The following is a 20,224-nucleotide window of genomic DNA, read 5'->3' on the forward strand; positions in this document are numbered from 1 at the left end:
CCCCCAGCGCTGAGACACACTGCGTCGCCCCCTCCCCCTCTCCTGCACGCACCCCTATTTACTCAGCTGAGGCTAAGTCTACGCTGCTCCTGTGGACACAGCATCGAGTCATCCCCATCAAAAAGGAAGGCGCCCCTTTCTCTGCTGGCTCCTAACGCACCCATCACGTGTCGGTCGCTGGCTGGCTGGCTACCAACTCAAAATCCATCATGCCATAATTTCAAACAAGTCTCTTAATCCTGACTGTCAAAGGCCTTCCAGGCTCGAGTCTTTACTTTGGGTAATGGCTTCTTGAACTAGGGTCATTTTTACACCACCGTTTTTCCACATTTTAAAATTTAGTGACTGGTGCTCTGAGACCCCTCATCAGTCCCGAGCTCCTCCACGCCCCTCAGGGACAGCGTGACTGAGGCCGTCCTGGAGGCCCCGTGTCCACGGAGTCTGAGCAGAGTCGCGCCCCCAGCCACAGTCCAGTACCCGGAAGCGTCAGTCAAGCCCAGCGTGTGCCGCTTCTAGGGTTACTTTATCCCCACGCGCACAGTGCAGTCAAGAGGATTGCTTTTCATGCCGAAGCAAAATTTATACTTTTGGATAAAAATGGAATGATGGTGATTTTATTATTTTTATTGTTATAACCATTATTGTCACAATAGCGAACCACTAAGTCCTTGCAAGGCGCCAGGCACCCCAAGTGTTTTACATGCGTTACACTACTTAATGGTTTAGAACACAAGTATTAGTGAGAAACTCTCATTAAAGGGAAAACACACCTGAAGAGCCCACTCGGAATGAACCGAGCGCTACCGGCCTGGTAGCGTGAAGAGCCCTCCCGCCTCTATGACCTGAAGGGCATGGAGGCCTTTCCTCACCATGCAAACATGCGGACACCCTGGGGCACACCAGGTGGTCACCCAAGATTGAGACATTTAATATAATGGCTCATGTTCTACAAAAGCAACCAATGAAGAGGTTGGTGTAAATAACCTGATTATAGGACCCCCCCCTAGATAAGGGTTATTGAATCAAAAGAGTTAAATGGTTCACAATGATACTGTAAATGACATTTTTTTCCTACAAATTTACTATAGCTAGTGTCATAGTAAAACTGTTTAGTAAAAAAAGACAGAATCAAAAGTCTTCCTGCCTTTTATGTTGGAAATTAGTTTACTATCTACAGGATTGAATACATTCCATTAGCAATGAGAACAGTCGACGAGGACTCTTTTTAATGTGTGCTGTTTGTTCGTTTTTGAAGGTACAGGTGCTGACATTTTTTTTCAATAAAAATTCAGTTAAGTTATGAACTAGAGGAGAAAAACGACCTCTAACAGGATGAACCTCTTCAGTGTGCTGTCCTTGTCACACGCCAGGACAGCCCCTGATGGAGGGCATCCTTTCAACTTGAAATCTACATTGACCACTGGAATATGAATGTGTTTCTGTTATGAGATGAATGTGATTGGTTAAATGGCCTTGATTAGGTATCTTACCTTGGTCTTAAAATTTGTTATCTGTTTTCTTCATTGTATGTGTTATTAATACCAGTAAAAACAGATTATCACACATCTTCCATAACTGATTGTGAAAGGAATGCCACTGAGTGTGCACGATGACACGCCGCCTGCAGCAGACATCTTGGAAAATTACATCATTTTAAGTGCAGTACAGAGCAGCTGAGTTCAAATCCAACTTGGCTGATGTGGGCTCCCATAAAAGCTGTTACCAGTAAAGGCGAAAAAAATAAGAATTTGCTCTACTAAGGGAATAAGAAATGAAATTACAAAACACTTAAATCACATTAATTACTTCCCAGGCCTTCGTCATGCAAGTGTGTGATTTTAATCTGTCCTCCTCTTTAGGGGATGCAGCACTACTACAGAATAACGATTCTAATGTAAGGTTTCATTGATCACATATACCTTGTTTGAGAGGAATTGAGACCACAACATGACCTAAAATGTCTTGAAACACCAACCCTATGAAAATTCCTTATTTTAATCAATGGTATTGAAAGGAGAGAATATAAACATGCAAAGGGCATGTGACTCACCCCGAATAAGGGGCCAGTCTGAGCCCTGCAAACAGTAGCCCCATGGTCGCCCAGTGCCCACCAGAACCGGATCTAGCGGCTTCTAGAATGTTTCTTTATAACACTGCGCTTTGTCTCTCGCGCTAAAAGGCACTTAGCCTGGCAGACGTCGTAAATGTGCACTGTAGTTCAGTAGTGTTAACACATAAACAGACAAGCCTTCTTGTTCACCTAAAGCGATTTTAATAAAAATGAACTCTAATGTGAGATTTATATAAACTGCACAAAAGTGGCCTGATAGAAAAAGGCTAGCAATTTAAACGTTTTTTATGTAAGGAACAGAATGCACACTATGGAATCTATGTATCACCTTCAAAATGCAAAATGGTGTATGATTGTAATGTATTTAATATATAATATAAATGTATTTAATAATCTATTTCTGAAGTTCTAAAGAAGTAAAAATCAATTAAGCCTAATGATTGTAAAATGCTCCATCTAAGTCTTCCCAAGTTCAGAACAAATGTCTAAGCCAGGAAGATGAAACTCATCCTGGTCAAAACCAATGTCAGCCCGTCAGGTGTGTCTGACAAACATGTTTCACCCTCTACCCGCCATCCTGGCCCCGCGGTGAGCTGCTCTAGATCCACGCCTCTAGCCCACACGACTCATGACCAGGAACAACAGACAAGATCTCAGCGGCCTCAGTGTTTTTCTTCTGATGGTATCTGACAGCAGTGGAAGTAAAAACTCCACCAAATAAGTGGGCCAAAATATGATGCTAGCAAAACTCATTAAAAAGTGTTTTAAACAAACTGCCTTAAGTGAAAGGGTCTATGGAACTGAAACTTTTAGTGTTCCTCTTTAGAACTGCAGACCACCTTTTATTTAACTTTTTAGGATACTAATCTGAACTTGGACAAGAAAAACAGGAAAAATGTTTCGTATAGAATTTGCCTTTTCATGTCTCAGTAAGCTCCCAGGAGCTCAGCGAAGGATTCTTCCTGCGTTGTCTTGACCGTGCCCAAATGTTCAGTTACCTACACCCACTAAGACTGGCCGAGAGCACCACCCCACACCGCCCCGAGGCCCCTGCACGCCTGCGAGAGCAGATGCCCACCCCCGAAGGCCCGGCCCCCACTAATGGGCATAAGCACCTGATGCTGAGAGAGCAGGGGACACCCCGTCCCCACCACGGACCACAGTGGAGACCACATCAGAAGTGCCCCCTTCTGACCCACTCCCTGCCTCACTGCCCTGTTCCGAAAAAGCCCAAGGTGAGCATCTCTTCACAGATAGTCTAAAAACAGGACTCACGTCTACAATGAGAAAAAGAATCACAGGGAACAAAATAACAAGAAATTAAGACTCGACAATAAGCTCCTTGGGTAGTCTCTAAAGCTGGGAATCCCAGACTCCCTCTGGACAAAAAAGGGTCATACCTACATTCTGAGGCTGTTTTTCATTTTGTTTTTATTAACGGCAAAGACTTCAGATTTGATGCTCTAGATGTCATGATACAGTGATGTGTGAGAGCCTCAAACAGCTACAATTTCACTAGCGGACACTTTCCGAGTCCAGAAAAGAGAAGTCACATTACCACGGCAGTCCTGACTCACCTCGACACTCGGGGACCTAAAAACATGCCAGAATTTAAAGGACCAAAGCTGTGGACCCAAAGTCATGGAATGCACAAGGCACGTGCACAGCGTGCGGGCCCCGCCATCCCGCTGCGTGAGCACGCCAGCCCCGCGGGCAGCCCCGCTGACGCTGTCAGGTTAGGACCAGGTGAAAAATCACAGAACCAACATCTTGAAGACAGATTTCAAGCACAATTAAAAGCATCAATACTGAAGTACAGCCACGGACATTTACGCATATACACCGTGTGCGTGTGTGTTCCTCTCTGAGACAGCCACAGCTCAGAGCACCTAACCTCCCTGTGTCTGTGGAGAATACCCGTGTCACGCTGATTAAGTCTGACCTTTATCACACTTCAATGTGGGTAACTAAACGGCCTCCGTGTGAGTGCGTGATGATCACTATTATTATGATTTTACCTCATTCTCAGTTAAGGATGCAGAAGGAGAGGAGCTTTTGCTAAAGGCGAGCGACGCAGACGCCGCTGCGGGGACCCGGTGCCGCTTCTTCAGGGGTTTGCAGGCGTCAGACAGGTGTTTTGTGGCTGTAAGATAATTTGGTTTATAAAGTAAAGTTTGAAACCTTAAACCCTCAATCTCTTTCCTGCTTTAAAAGTACCCCGCTAATAAATGAAGTTTCTGAAGATGGATTTTTCTGGGCTTAACTTTTTGTTGTGGAAAAATCAGGGCTGATGAGCTGGACAGTGAACTCCCACGTCCCCCTGCCCGGCCCCCAAAGCCCCGCCTGGGCCACACCAGTCCACCCACGCCTGGTGCCACGCCCCCCTGCCCGGCCCCCAAAGCCCCGCCTGGGCCACACCAGTCCACCCATGCCTGGGCCACACCAGTCCACCCACGCCTGGTGCCACGTCCCCCTGCCGGTTCTTCTGCAGCAAATCCCAGACATGTCGTTTTACCCGTGGGAAGCTAGAGCACCTCTGCACGTAAGGTTTGAATGCGGCCACAACAGCACCATCACACTTAGAAGTAACAACCCTTTTCTATCATCAAATGTCCACTCAGTGTTCACATCGTTCACAAATGCTTTTTTACAACAGTCTGTTCAATTCATTTTTAAAAACCAGTACAGCTCTTTATGCAAAAGAAGGGAAACAGAGCCATTTCCAATCGTCACTTGCTCTGGATTTTATTTTCCTTTCTTACTACGATTTGGAGATGGTAAAGCTTTCTTTAGTGAACCACCAGACAGATGCATCAAAAAGATAATGAGAAGGTAAAAAGTGACCTGATTCCCCCTTCACTGTTTTGACAGTTATTTTTCACGAACATTTTAAGCTAGTTTCTTCAACGTGTAGAACAGAAATAACCAGTCATTACTTTTACTTTTTAGCTAATATACATGGAGAATTGGGTACTAAAAACAGTGGAATTTACAGCAACAACTGGTACCATCAAGTCAGAAACCTGGACATTTCTGATTCGTATCACTCCTCTAATATAATTTAAACTGAAAACAATAAAGCCAAGTAGAAGTCAGCAGAAGAGTGACTTCAACCACACTTGCTGGCCATGAAAACAACTTCACACTAAAGCAGTTCACCTTTAACCGCATGAGAACCTCCTCCCCACCGCGCCCTCTAGGTCCCAGCTTCCTGCTCACACGCTCATCCCTGGCTCCACCCCCCCCAGGGGGCGGTCCCCGAGGACAGGACCAGGCCGGCCGCCCACCGCCAGCCCAGGGGACCTGGAAGGAGCGCCGCCCACATTACCTGCCTGGCTCTTGAGCGAGGAGGCTGCCTCGATGGCCTTGCAAGAGCCTGTGCGGGATGTTTTGTCTGTGAACGTCTCTCTCTGTTATAAAAAGGGGGGTGAGGGGGGCGGAGGGAGGAAAGAAGGAAGGGAGAACAAAGAAAAAGAAAAAGAAAAAGGAAAGAAAGGGGAAAAGTCTCCAATGTGAACGAACACAGGCTGCTGAAAAGCCGTGTGACAGAAACGTCTTCCTGCGGAGGCGTGATCTGCACAGACGGTCAGCGGCAGTGGCCGCCCAGCTGACACCCTCTCCGTCACTGGGCCGATCCTCCCCTGCCCACCCGCCCCACTCTGACAGCTGCTGGGAGGGAGGGGCAGGGGCCAGGAGAACCCTGACCTAACCAGCCACTCTGAGAACCTCGAACGAGGCTCCTCGACATGCTACCAACCGTCCTCTGGGTTCAGAGTGCAGCGAACCGGAGGGAGCACCACTTACTTCTGCCCTAGCGGAGCCCAGCCCACGAGAAGCGCGCCCGGTTCGCTCCAGCCCACCAGGCGCACCATTTCCAATCCTGAGATAAGCCCCAGACAAAGCTCACAAACGAAGATCATCCGAAAGCACATTTCACAACAGAAAAATAGCACACACACAAAAATATCATGAAGATTGGTCTAGCGCTCAGAATTCAAATAATGTAGTCTGGACAGCACTGGGGCACCACTGCCTCACAGCCACCCTGCCGCCCAAGAGGCCAAGTTTGCCCCGGACTCCAGCAGGGATGGGTCACAAGACTGGGGACAAAGTAACAGGTGCCCAGCACTGGGAATGCTACCTGGCCCATCCAAGTGCTCAAAGCATATTAGGAATTATACCTGATATGGCTTATAAACTTAGGTTTATAAAAATCAAACTAAACACTACTCCCTTTAAAAATCATCTGCTATTTCCTGAGCTACTAGTTAGTAAAATTTCTGTCTAGCTACTTAATGTGAATTTTGATATTTCAAATGTCCAGGGTCACACACATTTTCTTTTTTTTTAGGTAAATCCTTTATACAAATATTTCAAAGCAGCCAGTGTCAGCGTGACTGCCAGTAAAGGACCACCTGAACGGCAGGCGGCCAGAGGAGAAACTGAATATGTGCTCCCAGGTAACTGCACACTCAGTGTTACCTAGCTCATTACCTAGCTCATTGCTGGACACCTGACAGGTGCCCCTGGAGAGTGCTCTCCTGTCCATGAAAATGGGGCAGGGCCTGCCTGCTCTCCTGAACTGCAAATATACCTTTAAAGAAATAAGACAGATGACGTGATGGCCACATATTTATGCTTGAGCAATATGTGAGATTTATTTTCCATTCTTTGAAATCAAACAATAAAAATAACTTCTCAATTTAGACCAGTAAAAGACAGTTCGGGGAATTCCCTGGCTGTCGAGTAGTTAGGACTCCACACTCTCACTGCCAAGGGCCCGGGTTTGATCCCTGGTTGGGGAAACTAGGATCCCACAAGCCGCACGGTGCAGCCAAAAAAAAAAGGGAAGAGTTTGAAGTTATAATCAAAATCATAAATCAGAGTACAGCTACACTGCCAGAACTACTATTAAATAAACATAAACTCAAATGTAAGGTACAAAGTCTAACCTCTCAGTTCACGAACAGGTTAACCGGGCGTCCAAATCGCAGAGCGCACTGGCAGAGCCCACGTTCTCTACACGCACGAGCACGCATGCCAGACACAACAATACAGGTCCTCTGAAGGTCTGACCCTTGGTCAGTTTCATGCTCCTCCAGGTACCAGGCAAGCTCTGCCCCTCGACACTGGCTGGCACCGGCTAGAGCTGTGAGGTCCTGTGGCTGCCTTTACAAAAGCTGGGCCTTTACATCAATACTTTTTTGTTGTATCAAAGAGGCCTACACAGCCTGCTTAGTATTCACATTAAGTAAATAATAATATGAATTACTGATAAATGGAATGAGTTCATAAAACCTATTTCAATGCCTTTAATGGGTTTTTAAACTTCTTATGAAGAGTAACATACAGTGGATTTTGATGTTCTCCTGTCAACTCACTATTTACACACTGAATAATATGCCCTACATTCAAGAGTCATTTTAAGTATACAGTTTTGTTGAATCTGAACACCAAGAATTATTCAGTGTTGGGATGTGTTAAATTCCCTGGCAGATAAAAACTCGCTCTCCTCAGCGGCCTTCTCGAAGGAGCTCCAAGGGGAAAGCCAGCCCCGGCCTCCAGCTGACGCCGGCAGAGGACGCCTCCCCGCATCCCGCCTGTGGCCCGGGGGAACTGGTTCCTGCAGCCAGGCCCACCCAGGACGTAATTACCTTCCGAAGACTGTGCCTGTCGGTCCTGAGTCTCTTCCTGGGAGCGTCCTCAACTTCAGCATCTTCTATAGGGTCCTGTGTCCTCTTCGTGTGGTTTCTTTTTTTCCCATTTAAGTTACCTTGGAATGGGGATGGGGGAAACTTACATGAAAAACCCTCCACAAGCTGTCCTCTAGAGCACTGAGCAGCTGCCCAGCGCCTTCAGCGTGTAGATCCAGCAGTGATGGGCCTCCTGAAACCCTGTTCATTTCCTCAGGGCCTAAGTACCACAGGTCAAATCTCTCTGCACTTTCCAAATGGCAAGTAGAAAATCCTTATCTCATCTAGGGATTATTACATTGGTATCTGTTACACTTTAATGTACTATAGCATTAAATCTAAACATGACCCAGTATTTTTACAAAATCCGTTAACACATTTCCTTAAAGAAGCATCTTAAGTGAAACAATCCATGTGTATCTGCAGACTAAGCGCCTTCTACACGCTTGCTTAACTGTGCCACATGTTAGGTGTCCTCAGGGAGACCACCTAATCTGAGACTTAAGGTGTCCGAACAGTACTGACAGAAAAACAAGACGTAAAGTAAGAATGCAGATTCTAGAGAGAGAACTAATTTGAACACGCCAAGGTTTATTTAACACAAATCCAGTGTCTCCATTTGCAGGACTGCTTTACAGAGGTTCAGGGTTTGCTCCTGGACTGTTCACCAAACATCTCCTGGGAGGGCAGTGTTGTCCTCAAACCCTACGGAGGGGGGCGGAGCACACCCGCCAGGAGGCTCAGGTCCCTGCGTCCAGCAGCCCTGGGCTGATACGGGCCCGGGGCTCCGCCTCAGGTCCAGGCCCAACATTGCAAGAGAAGAGCAGAACCGGAGCGCTGGCCTCACCAGCTGCTGATCCCAGACTGGCATAAGCCGGCCTGAGAGTGGCCTTCACTAAGCTCTGGGCCGGCCTCAGGGGAACACCAGGAGAGGCCTGTGGAGCGGTGGCTGTGGATCCACGGGCCAGCCAGCACCTCCTCGGCACGTGTGCACTAGGTACAGCCCCCGGGGGAGGTGAAGTTGCAGTCCCTCGCCCTCTACGTAAGGACCTGCCCCTGTGCCGGGATGAGGCCGTGGTCGTTTCTTACAGAGATGAGCAAGATGGGCATCTGTCTGAATCCCTAACACTGAAAGGATGGGACAGCTGACACCATGGCCTGGCCCATCATCTTGGGGTCCCTGAGAGGGAGGGCTCAAGGCCTGCAGAGCAAACACACACCTTACACACACTGCGGGCAGGGACCACCCATGCTCCTGTCTGCCAAGTACTCAGGATGGTGACAAAGCGGGACACACCATCAAGTCATACTCACTCTTCAGGGATAAGGTGAATCTGGCTTCAGTAAAACCTGACTATTCTTAAACCAGCAGTCACTGAAAAGGACACTTTTCTAGATTTAGCGTACTGATGAAGAGTCTGGTGAACTTTTTGCCTTTTAAAGAAAATACACAAATCCTAAACATCCTCCCTATTCTAAACTGTAGTATTCGCAACAAACCCTGAACAATTTGAGTGAAGTTCACTACTGATGTCATTAGGTGGTTGCTGTGGAGCTCGAGAAAGCCCTAAAATCAAGATGGGACACGCGTGAACAGAACAGGAAGGCAACACGGATGTGGGCCACCTCGGTGCTGACCGAGCTTGTGCCCACGAAGCTCGCGCCCACGAAGCACCCTGTCAGGCGGGTCTGGAGGCCTCTGCACAACTCTTCAATGACGAGCCTTGAGAGATGCAGAATTCTTTTGTATACCCAAACACATCACACTTATCTTCCCGTTACAGGTGTCAGTTTCCCACAGGCAGGGAGGACACACCCAACCGTGGTGACCTGTCTTCCCCAGAGCTCACAGCATTAAGCCTCCCTTCTCTTACCACAGCCCAGGGCAGAGAGGCACTTTTTGTTTTTTCGCCCTGAAGGCCTAAGAGGAACCAGAGGCTACCCACATTCAACGTCAGTCCACGGTCACCCTCCTCACCCTGCGAGCTCTCAGGCCAACAGGCCACAAACGGTGGGAAGCCCCCCACGAGGTGCAGGCGCAGCCCCCGCCGGGACGGCAGCCTCGCTGCCGGACAAAGGCCTGAGGTCTGAGCCCGGCCCGTCACGCGAGCCTCAGCCTGGAAGCCGCCTGGACTCCGTGCCTCGCTTCTGCTCCCTCACCACACCTCCCACACGGGCTGCAGGGGCAGGAGAGCGAGGGGCCCGCAGGGCCACAGAGGATCCCACGGGACAGCTCAGGCGACAGCGAGCAAGGAGACCAGGCAGCAGAGGCTGCTCTGCTGGGGCCGCTGCACTCGGGCCAGAGCCGGAGCGCAGGCCGCCGTGCAGCACACACCACGGCTGCGCAGAGGACGTGAGCACAGTGCTACGGTTACCGGAGTCTTCTTCAGGCGGGGGCGGGGCCGCGAGGGCAAACTTGGTGTGATAGCGCGCTTTCTGCTTCTCGGTGAGCATGTTCCACTGGGATCCAAGCAGCTCTTCGATCTCCTCGGCAGAGGCGTCCGGGTGCTCAGCGACAACCTGTGGACACAGGAAAGGTGCGATAGGAAGGCTGGACGCCCGAACTCACACAACGCGGCGCACGGCCCCTGGCTACTCAGCACGTGGTGCTCTCACTCCCACGTCATGGAACTACGTCCCATAAAGGCTTCAAACGAGAAGCAGTGTTTAACTGATGTTTTAACTCATTGAAAACTGCGCTGGTGGAAACAATTCCAGCTGTATTTGTGTAAATGCAGGAAATGATAAGTGATAAGAGAAAAAGTACACTTTTCCAAAATCGCTAAACTGCTGGTAACTTGCAATTTCCTAGGCAGCCTTGAGTAGCCAGCAGGAGGAAACACCACCTCTGGGTGCAGAGGCGAGCCCTTGGCTAGTTTTCTCGCCGGCTGTAGCACCAACCCTCCTCCTTTCGGGTCCGCGCTCGGGAGGGCGTAGACGTGGCCGAGGAGCCCCGCCCCGCTGCGCCCTGAGACAGCCACTCCTCACAGCCGGGACACAGAGCTCCCCGGCCTGCAGCACACGGGAAATGCAGATCCTCAGGCCCCACCCCAGGGACGCGCATCTTCACAAGGTCTCCAGAAGAGCCCTGTCACTGGGTTGTGAGGAGTGGGTCCGGGCTGTGCACTGTGATAATCGGGGGGCGGGGGGAGGGGGGAAGGGTGTAAAACAATGGTGCTCAGGTCCCTGCCAAGGCTGCTCCAACCCAGCCGGCCCGGTTCTGCTATTTTAAAGGTTTCCCACGGGTTCTAATGTGCCCCGACGTTGAGGACCACCAATAGCAGGGTGCGAGGTCCATAAACCGCAGCCACAGAGCAGATCTGACCCACCTTCCTGTTTTCATATGGCCTATGAACTAAGAATTGAGTTAACACTTTTTTTTTTTTTTTTTTTTTTTGCGGTCCGCGGGCCTCTCGCTGTCGCGGCCTCTCCCGTTGCGGAGCACAGGCTCCGGACGCGCAGACTCAGCGGCCATGGCTCACGGGCTCAGCCGCTCCGCGGCACGTGGGATCTTCCCGGACCAGGGCACGAACCCGCATCCCCTGCAGCGGCAGGCGGACTCTCAACCGCTGCACCACCAGGGAAACCCGAGTTAACATTTTTAAATGTTGAAAAAAATCGGGGAATCCCCTGATGGTCCAATGGTTAGGACTCAGCGCTTTCACTGCTGAGGGCGCGGGTTCAATCCCTGGTCAGGGAACTAAGATCCCACAAGCCAAACGGCGTGGCAAAAAAAAAAAAAAAAAAATCCGAGAAGAACTATTTCATAGCATGTGATAATTAGAGGAAATTTGAGCATCAGTGCCCACAGTAAAATCTTCTCTGAACTCGGCCACGGGCATGAACTCCCAAGTCCTCCGTGGCTGTTTTCAGGCTACGACAGCAGAGCCGAGGAAGTGCAACAGAGACCTCTGTGCCCCAGGCCCTTCCAAGAAAGCTCTGCCGACTGCGTCCGAGCACTGGCTGCTGGCTTGGGAGCCAGACCCCAGGTTCAATGTGGCTCGTCCGCCACAGCTCTGAGAAGTAACTTGGGTAAGGGAAGGTGTGTCTCCACTGCCCTCTGTGATGGACTCACTGTGACACTTCATCAGTGGGTTGGTTGCTGTCACCACCTGGACCTACTACTTGCCCAGCCAACACGGCAACCTCTGCCCCAAAACGCAAGCCCCAATCCACAACTCCACCCCACAGATGGCTTCCTACGGCCTCCAGGGTCCCCGCGCCTCAACACGCCCACCTTGGCTCTGCCGGACACCAGCACCCCAGCAACTCTGCACGTCAAAGCCCGGCTCCGGCTCCTGCGCTCCTCCGGGCGTCCCTGTTCCCATCCTGTGCCTGCCAGGGTGTCTCCAGCCCCACACACGCCTGCTCCCTCCTCTCAACTTGGGGCAACCTCCCCTCCCGCCCAGCCTGCCTGCCACCCCACCCCCGGCCCCCAACACTTCCAGCATCAAGGATCTGAGACCCTCGCGGCAAAGGCTTCCGTGCAGAGCTGCAGATCCAAGACTCCTGGAGCACAGCACATGTGACTGCGGGGCTGTCACCCACCCCAGGCCACAGCATCCCCCGATCAGAATGAAAGGTAATGTAAGTGCTCGCAGCTGCTTTCCCAAACAGGACTCCGAAGCCCCGGAGGTCACCCTTCCCCTCGCACCTGAAGCCCGTGCCAGGCTGGCCAGCTCTGCTCCTGCACGTCCTGTGCCCGCCCACCCTTCCTGGCTCTCCATCCTGTCCGCTCACTGCTGACGCTCCATCCCAGAGGGCCCCCAGCCCAGGCCGCCGTGGGTGGGACTCCTGCTGCTGCGCGCCAGCCAGGCAGAGGTACACCCACTCCCGTCAGCCCGCACCCGCGCGCCTGAGCCACACGCCGGACGGCCCCCTGCAGGCTGGGCGCACAGCAGGCTGGACCCACTGACTGCACGGGCCCACGCGCCCGGAGACCTCCCTCTCCGCAGGCCGGCTGCAGGCGTCCTTTCAGCTCTCAGCCCGGCGCTGCCCGCTCGCACCCATGCAAGCAGCGCTCGGCCAGGACAGGAGATGCGCCAGCCACAGCTGCGGCCGGCCCGCGGTGCCCGCCTCCTGGGAGCGCCCAGGCGTTTTCACCCTCACCTCTGCTGGGCCCACGAGGGCCACAACCGCTCACCCCAATGCACGGGTCTCACAAGGAAGCCACACAGCACAACCGTTACGGGCTCTGCACGCGGGCGCAGTCGGGGCCGAGTCCCGGTCGGCCTCCAGCCTGTGTCCCTTCACTGCGGAGGGGTGGCTCCACCTCCTCGCGCTCAGCCAGGAGACAGGGCTCGCTGTGCTGTCACGAGAGCCGAACGGTTCCTCACAACAGCGTACTGGCAAGGTCTCCGACACGTGGAGCGCTCCACCACGGCCACTGCTGTGTTTCTGATAAACCATTTGAGACACACAACAGTACGGACAAGCAGCAGTCACCACGGCTGGCGCGGGCACAGCTGCCTGGCAGCCCTGAGCCCAGGCCCGGCACCCGCAGGTGAGAAGGGGGTCGGGGGAAGCAGGCCCCGCGTGGAGCGAGGCGGTGAGACGCCCGCGCGTGGCTGGGCGAGGCGGCGGCTGTCCTGGTGGACACTTCCGCAGTAGGTGTCCAAGCACAGCCTGGCCGAGAGCAAGGGCAGCCCCCGGAAGATGCCTCAGAAAAAGCCCGACCACAGGCCGACAGGCTCGGCGGGCCGCAAGGCTGCCCACAAGCTCACCCAGAAGGTGAACGCCCAACTGCGATGGGCGCATCCGTGTCGACGAGTCCTGGAGCCCCACAGGCAGCATCGCTCGCCCCACCGCCAACCTCATCGCCAGCAGGAGCCACAGGTCCCACCCTGCCCACGCCCGCAGCTCTTCCTCCTCTGCCCACCCAGGCCCCTGTCCTCTCTTGTCCCTCAGACCTTCTCCTGACCATTGCTGATCAGGGGGAGGGGGGGCTGTTCCTTTGTGAGGGTCTCGGTCCCTGGAGCCAGCAGGCCCTGGCCCCTCTGTGACAATGCTGTCTGGGGACCCAAGAGCTGCTCCTCCTGTTCAGTCCATCTACCCTTCCAACCTCTGACTCCCCTGCCTGGTCCTGGGCCTCCCCTGACCTTGGAGGTCGGGTGGCTGCCTCAGGCCTCCCCGCTCCGGCAGCACTCAGCCCCTCCGCGGGGAGGGGAGACTTGCAGGGACCGCCCTCCAGCTGCCTCTGGGCCCGGGAACAGCTAAGCAGGGTGGAGCCCCTCCCTCCTCCTCAGCCGCTGAAATGGGCAACAAAGGCTGGATTGGGGGTTTGTGTCCTCCTCACCCAGTCCCTCTGTAATGTTCATTAAAGCCTTTCCACTCCTTGGGGAAAAATAAATATGGAAAACCAAATACCCACAAACCCACACAGCTAAAATGTCACCAGCACGACCCAGGACGCCGTGGGCTCCTCAGAGGTTGCTCGCCCCACCCCCGGCCTCCTCACACGTCTTCTGAGAGCCTCCCACGAGCCTCGCCTCCGTCCCCGGGCCTCCCTCCTGCCATCCGGCAGAGCCACTGGACGGTGCAGACACGGCCACACAGGACTTCCAAGTCTAGGGCGTAGAAGGCCTCCACCTGCCCCCGGTGACCACCTGCTGGGGGCACGACTGGCCTCCGAGTGGAGAGCGGCACCTTGCAGGAAGGTGCCTCTGGCCCACTCCGGCCTTCAGATGAGGCTGCAGCCCCAGCTGACACCCTAACTGCAACCTGATGAGAGACCCTGAGGCAGCACCACCCAGCTGAGCTGCTCCCAAACTCCCGACCCAGAGACACCAAGATAAGCAATGCATGTTGCTCTCTTAAGGCACTAAGCTTTGCGGTGACCTGTTATGCGGCAACAGACACCTAACACAAATGTTCACGCAGAGCTGAGACCTAAAACAGTGGTGCAACTCTAATGAAGCTGTAAACATCAGGGTCAGAGAAAGTGGGAAGAAGCTTCAGAAATCGGAAACTGAGGCGAAAAACATCTGCTGATAAAAGTGCTGCCAACACTGGTGCCTTAGTAAACTCTCTCCCCTCGCGGGAGGCTTCACCCAGCCGCTCTCACCTCATCGTGTGCAAACCACACACGGGCACGGCACGGCTGCTGGCAGCTGTCCACCAGCCCCGCCAGCTCCTCTCGGGCCACGGACCCGTCTCCCAGCACATGCCTCTCCCCACCTCCAGCCCCTGGAGCGGCATTCAGGAGCAGAGGGAGCTGCACGTCCAAGCTAAGCCTGCTGGACGAAGACGGACCATCAAAACGTGTTAACAAAGAGCTCAACCCGTTTCAAGAAGCTCTTCATTTGCAAGAAGAAAGCTGGAAATGTGCAGCAAAAAAAAGGCGGCAAGGGGCAACCAAATGTCCTTGACAGTCACAGTCTTCTATCTAGTGACCCCAGAAAAGGAGGCTCCACCCACTCTGTCCCTCAAGGGCTCGCCATTGATTAACAATTAACAACCAAACAGAAACCATCCTTGGGCGCACCACCACTCTCCAAAAAGAAACCCCTAGAAAGACAGACCCAGATTATTCTACAGGATGGAATCAGGGAGCAGCTTCCTCAATTCAAGTCCAGAATTACTCATTACAGAGCCAGCACAAACACACTTGTTAATAACAGGTAAAGAATATCTAGTAGCCATCACTTTTTTGACAACACGGAATTATCAAAGCCCACCAGCACCCACACCCAGACAGGAGGGGAAGGGCTCACGGGGCTCATCCCTCACAAAGACCAGGGAGAGGCGGCAGAACTGAACTGTAACTGTGCACCTTCAGTGGGTGTTTGCACTGAGCACGATGCCCATGGCAAAGCTGTGCAGAACGGGCTCTGGAGGGATGCTCAGAGGCAGAGAGGCTGTGCTGTGAGCTGCGGGGGGTCTGGGTGCACAGCACAGCCCCACGCTGCTGCCTCTGGCGTACAGCTCATCAGCAATCCCCGCAGTGATAAACTTCTTGGTACGTATCGCAGTGCCGGAAGGGTTGATGGAGAGCAAGTTGCTTCCGCAAAAGTAAAAAGGGTGGTCTTTGGTAAGTGGTCTGAATTCTCTTTCACACTTTCAAACGAGTGGAGATTGTGCGGAGATAACGCAGGGACCAGGAAGAGGCCGAGAGCGGGGCCGGCTGGCGGTGCTGAGCTGTCACGGCCACGCCCTGCTCCCGGCGTCTGAGAGCAGGGCTCCTCCCCGGGCGTGATGGGGGTCCAGCTTCAAACACGGATGTCGCACAGCCTGACCTTACAGCTCGCACCTCACTCACAGCAGGCCCGGCGCGGTAAGTGCACAGTGCTCCGTGCTCCGGCTGGTCCCCACCCACAGATCCCCACCAGGTGTCAGCACCTGGACAGAGGCTCTGCGTGGATGCAGGTAGGCAGGTAGGCCAAACAAAACAGTGGGTATGTTGCACTTTTCATACTTTCGGTGACGGGATCTGCACATCCTTCAGCAACTTTCCTCCTGGACGTGCAGTAAGTCTAGAGTTACGTGGCAGGACGTGCCACCATCTGTCATTCCCTCCACAGCGTCTTACAGTTCTGAACACTGTGCTGCCTCCTTGGGCGCGAGGGCAAAACTCCTCAAGGGTAAATACCTTGCGGTGAAATTACAAGACAAAAGAGAATGTGCATCTTCAATTTCACTAGATATTGCCAAATTTCTCTTGAAACTAGGTGTAAGGAATGATCCTCTGCCAGCCCTGCATGGGGATTCCCACCGTGGCTTCATCTCCTTGACCACAGAGGCGCTGGGCTTGTGTCCACTCGCCTCACTATGACCGTGACACGTGGCTCCCTGCTGTTCCCGGGCTCAGCAGCCTCTCTCTGCGCACTCACTGGCCATCCAGGTTCTTCTGTAAACTGTCCTTCTCAAAGCCTTTCCACTCTGTCCTTCAGGGTCGCTTGAGCTCTGCACATAGAGCTTTCATCTCATTTTAACGCAGCTCCTTTATGATCAGTCTGCCTTAAGAAAGCCTCCCCCACAAAGAGACAAGGCTCTTCTCCCGTGGCGGCCGAGTTCTGACCTGACCAGTGTGGTCCCAGCGCCTGTCCTGAGCAGCCGGCCCACTCGGCCGGCCAGCAGTCCTTTCCCACCTGCCTCCACACACTTGCGAGTCTGCTTCTGGGCTCTGCTCTGTGCAGTTTTCAGCAACAGAACTTCCTCTGTGTAGGGCAAGTCCTCCGGCTGAGCTTCTCTTCAAACGTGGTTATGCTAGCATCTCCTTAATTAAAAAGGCAAAGAAATTCCTTTTGGGAGTTCTCCAGGATGATACTGGATTTACAGTCTAAGAGAGGAGAGATGACAACGCCGACTCCAGAACACCGTTCTGAACACCGTGTGCCTCCTATTTATCTCTGTTCAGGTCTGCTAAAATACCAGCCATTTTTCTCCAAAGTTAGACGTATTTTGTCATATTTATCCCTTGGTACCTTATTTTGTTTCTATCACAGACACCACATTTTTGGCGTTCCACTTCCCCTCTGTGTGTTGCTCTCATCTCTCCCGGTGCTGGGAACTCTTCCCGAGTCTCAAGGTCTCCTGTACACTCCCTTGAGCCTCCACATGGACCACCTCCTTTACAGTCAGGCCTCTCTATTTTTTTCTCCTCTTACTGTACTGCCAGTACTTTCACTACAACATCTAATGTCAGTGGTGACGGAAGGGTATCCTGCCTTGTTCATGATTAGAGAGAGAATGTTTCTACAGTTCCTTCCATACGTGGGATGCTTAAAGTTTCTGATAATCACCCTTCAGCAGATTAAAGGAAGTTCCCTTCTAATCCTGGCTTGCTGTGTGTGTATCAAAAAGCAATGACTTGGAACTTCCCTGGTGGCACACTGGTTAAGAATCCGCCTGCCAATGCAGGGGACAGGGGTTCGAGCCCTGGTCCGGGAAGATCGCACATGCCACGGAGCAACTAAGCCCGTGCGCCACAACTACTGAGCCCGCGCTCTAGAGCCTGTGCTCCGCAACAGGAGAAGCCACCGCAACGAGAAGCACGTGCACCGCAACGAAGGGTAGCCCCCGCTCGCCCCAACTGGAGAGAGCCCGCGCGCAGCAACAAAGACCCAGTGCAGCCAAAAATAAATAAATGAAAACAAACAAACAAACAATGACTTCTGGAGAATTCCCTGGTGGTCCAGTGGTTAGGACTCTGCACTCTCACTGCCAACGGACCAGGTTCAATCCCTGGTTGCGGAACTAAGATCCCACAAGTTGCGAGGCATGGCAGAGAAAGCAATGACTTTTACCAAATGCCTTTTCTCCACCTACTGAGATGATCATTTATTGTGTGACAGCAAATCACAGTAACAGATTTTCTAACATTACACCTGCCTTACATTCCTGAGAAAAGTCCCACCAACCCGCTCACTTCAAGTAACAGTAAAGAACCAAAGATGGCAGCCTAATCCCTTTAGTTCCTTACGATGGAATCAAGCCCGGACCACGTCCAAAGAGACGGTTTATTCTATAACGATGATTAAGAACACTAGTCAAATGTTTTCGTCATTGACACAGTACTGCCCTTCAGACGCCGTGGTGCCAGTGGCTGCAATGAGGTCCTGTAACCACCTCCTGGAGAAGACGCTAGCCCAGAACCAGACGCCCAGGACGAGGCCGAGCTTCCGGCAACGAGCAGCCCGCCTCCCGCGGTCCCTGTGCGAGTGTTTTCATAACCCGTTGCTTCCAAGAGTGAAGATGGCCGCTCCCTAACGACACTTGCTCATTAGATCTACAATCTACAGAAGGCTCGCTACAGACTGTGCGGATAACGCTGAGAAACAGGTGATCCTGCACTGCAAGGGATGTCCCTCAAATGCAGAAACTCCCCAGAATGAAAACACAGCAACTTAGAAGCCATCACAACACCGACCTCGTCCCTGTGCTTTTGACAGAAGACCAGAAACTGGGAGGCCGCGTCGCCCTTCCTGCTTCTCGGAGTGGAGGCCACGGCCTTCTTCCTCCCCGGAGGAGACCCCACTCCTCGCTTGGGCTCGGCCTCCGCCACCTTCTGGGGAGTGTGCTGGACCGTCCCCGGGCCACTGCCCTGGCTCTCAGCAGAGCAGCACAGCTGGGCTCCCCGTCTCCTCTTGACAGGAACGCCCTCTTCCCTCGTGGACTTCGGGCTGTCGGCAGCTTCTTCCCTGGCTCCTGAGGACCCTACCACCGTCTCTCCCAGAGACTCCACAGCAACGCCTGCCTCCCTGGCCACGTGGGGGTTGAGATGGAGCTGGTCCCCCACGTAAAGGAAGGTGAACTTGGCTTTCCTCTCCTCTACTGACATGCTCGCAGCTGCTTCTGCCTGGACGATGCCCATCGCCCACTGGGCCCTCAACTTCCCTGAAATAGGTTTCAACAGCTGAAAAGAGAATAAAAGACATTGTAAGTTTCATTATATAAACATAAAAGTTAACCCACTTTAAAGAAGAACACTTTTAGAATTTCAGATAAATATAGAAATCAGAAACTACAAAAACCCATTAACTCGAAGGTTTTCAACAGAGTTCAGACCAGTAAAACTCTACTGTTTCTTTAAACTAGAAATCAATTCCAATTACATGTAACTAACACTCACATATAATATTATATACATGTTTATATATAGGTATATATAAAGGAAAACAAAAATTATAAAACAAATGATCTCTGGGAGTCATCAAAGGAGCAAAAAGGATAACCTGTGTCTCTAAAGAAACCTGCCATATTGTATAGCACAGCACACCTGGCAAAAGTAAACAGTGACAGGCATAAGAAGCCGTTACAACATTTCAACCACCCACAAGTTCAAAACAAGATAAATAATTAAGAATAAAAATAACAGTTTTGGTCTACGATTGTACTTAAGGAGCGTCTATCACCTTAAGTTTCTCAGCTTTCGTGGGCGCCTGCTTGGCGCTCTCCTGGCATAATTTTTCAAACTGCCCTTCTCCTTCGAAAGCTGCAAGGCTCTTCTCAAATATCCAAGCTCTTTCCGGGGCATCACCAAAGAACTGTACGTGATACTGGCGTGCACTCTTTTTCTGACCTAGTTTTTAAAATAAAATGTTAGAACTTGAAAGGTGGAATTTGGGATGAAATTAGGCAAATCTATTAATAATTACTGATATAAAGTTAGGAGCTCCTTCAAAGTTGTTTTACTGGGTGCTGTTGGAATCCGTTGACCTCAAAATAAGCCCTGCTCTTTTTCTCCCCACCACACTCCACCCCAAAAGGGGAAACACACTTGTGAGACTTGGATGAGGTTCAAGACCGACTGGGAAAGAATGCGGACCAGATTCACTCGTCATCCCCCCACCCCGTCCAAGAGCCACTGAAGAAAACCCCAAGCAAACAAGACAAGAGAGGACAACAGCAAAAGGGGACCAGGCAGCAGTGAGGGGACACAGGCTACTGTTCACAGCCTGGGTTCCAATCCCAGCCCTCCCACATACCAGCCGGGTGGCCCTGGGCCAGCCACTCACTCACG

General features: G+C 52.2%; 1 protein-coding gene across 2 annotated transcripts in view; it reads right to left on the bottom strand.

Annotated features, from left to right (window-relative positions):
* The window catches only part of NSD2 (nuclear receptor binding SET domain protein 2), a 50,903-nt gene that overhangs the window by 20,394 nt on the left and 10,285 nt on the right, over positions 1-20,224 (bottom strand). The window contains exons 3-9 of one of the 2 annotated variants that reach the window (XM_007467871.1): positions 19,617-19,783; positions 18,632-19,117; positions 10,140-10,284; positions 7,726-7,844; positions 5,400-5,481; positions 4,090-4,214; positions 1,654-1,716 (exon numbers count right to left, since the gene is read on the bottom strand). In XM_007467871.1, the coding sequence (XP_007467933.1) occupies positions 1,654-1,716; positions 4,090-4,214; positions 5,400-5,481; positions 7,726-7,844; positions 10,140-10,284; positions 18,632-19,117; positions 19,617-19,783 (1,187 nt within the window). Of the gene's footprint in view, positions 1-1,653; positions 1,717-4,089; positions 4,215-5,399; positions 5,482-7,725; positions 7,845-10,139; positions 10,285-18,631; positions 19,118-19,616; positions 19,784-20,224 lie in introns of those variants that run through there. The other variant, XM_007467870.1, reaches the window with a different exon arrangement.

The sequence above is a fragment of the Lipotes vexillifer genome, unplaced genomic scaffold, assembly GCF_000442215.2.
Source record: "Lipotes vexillifer unplaced genomic scaffold, Lipotes_vexillifer_v1.1 scaffold966, whole genome shotgun sequence".
Classification (NCBI taxonomy): Eukaryota; Metazoa; Chordata; class Mammalia; order Artiodactyla; family Lipotidae; genus Lipotes; species Lipotes vexillifer.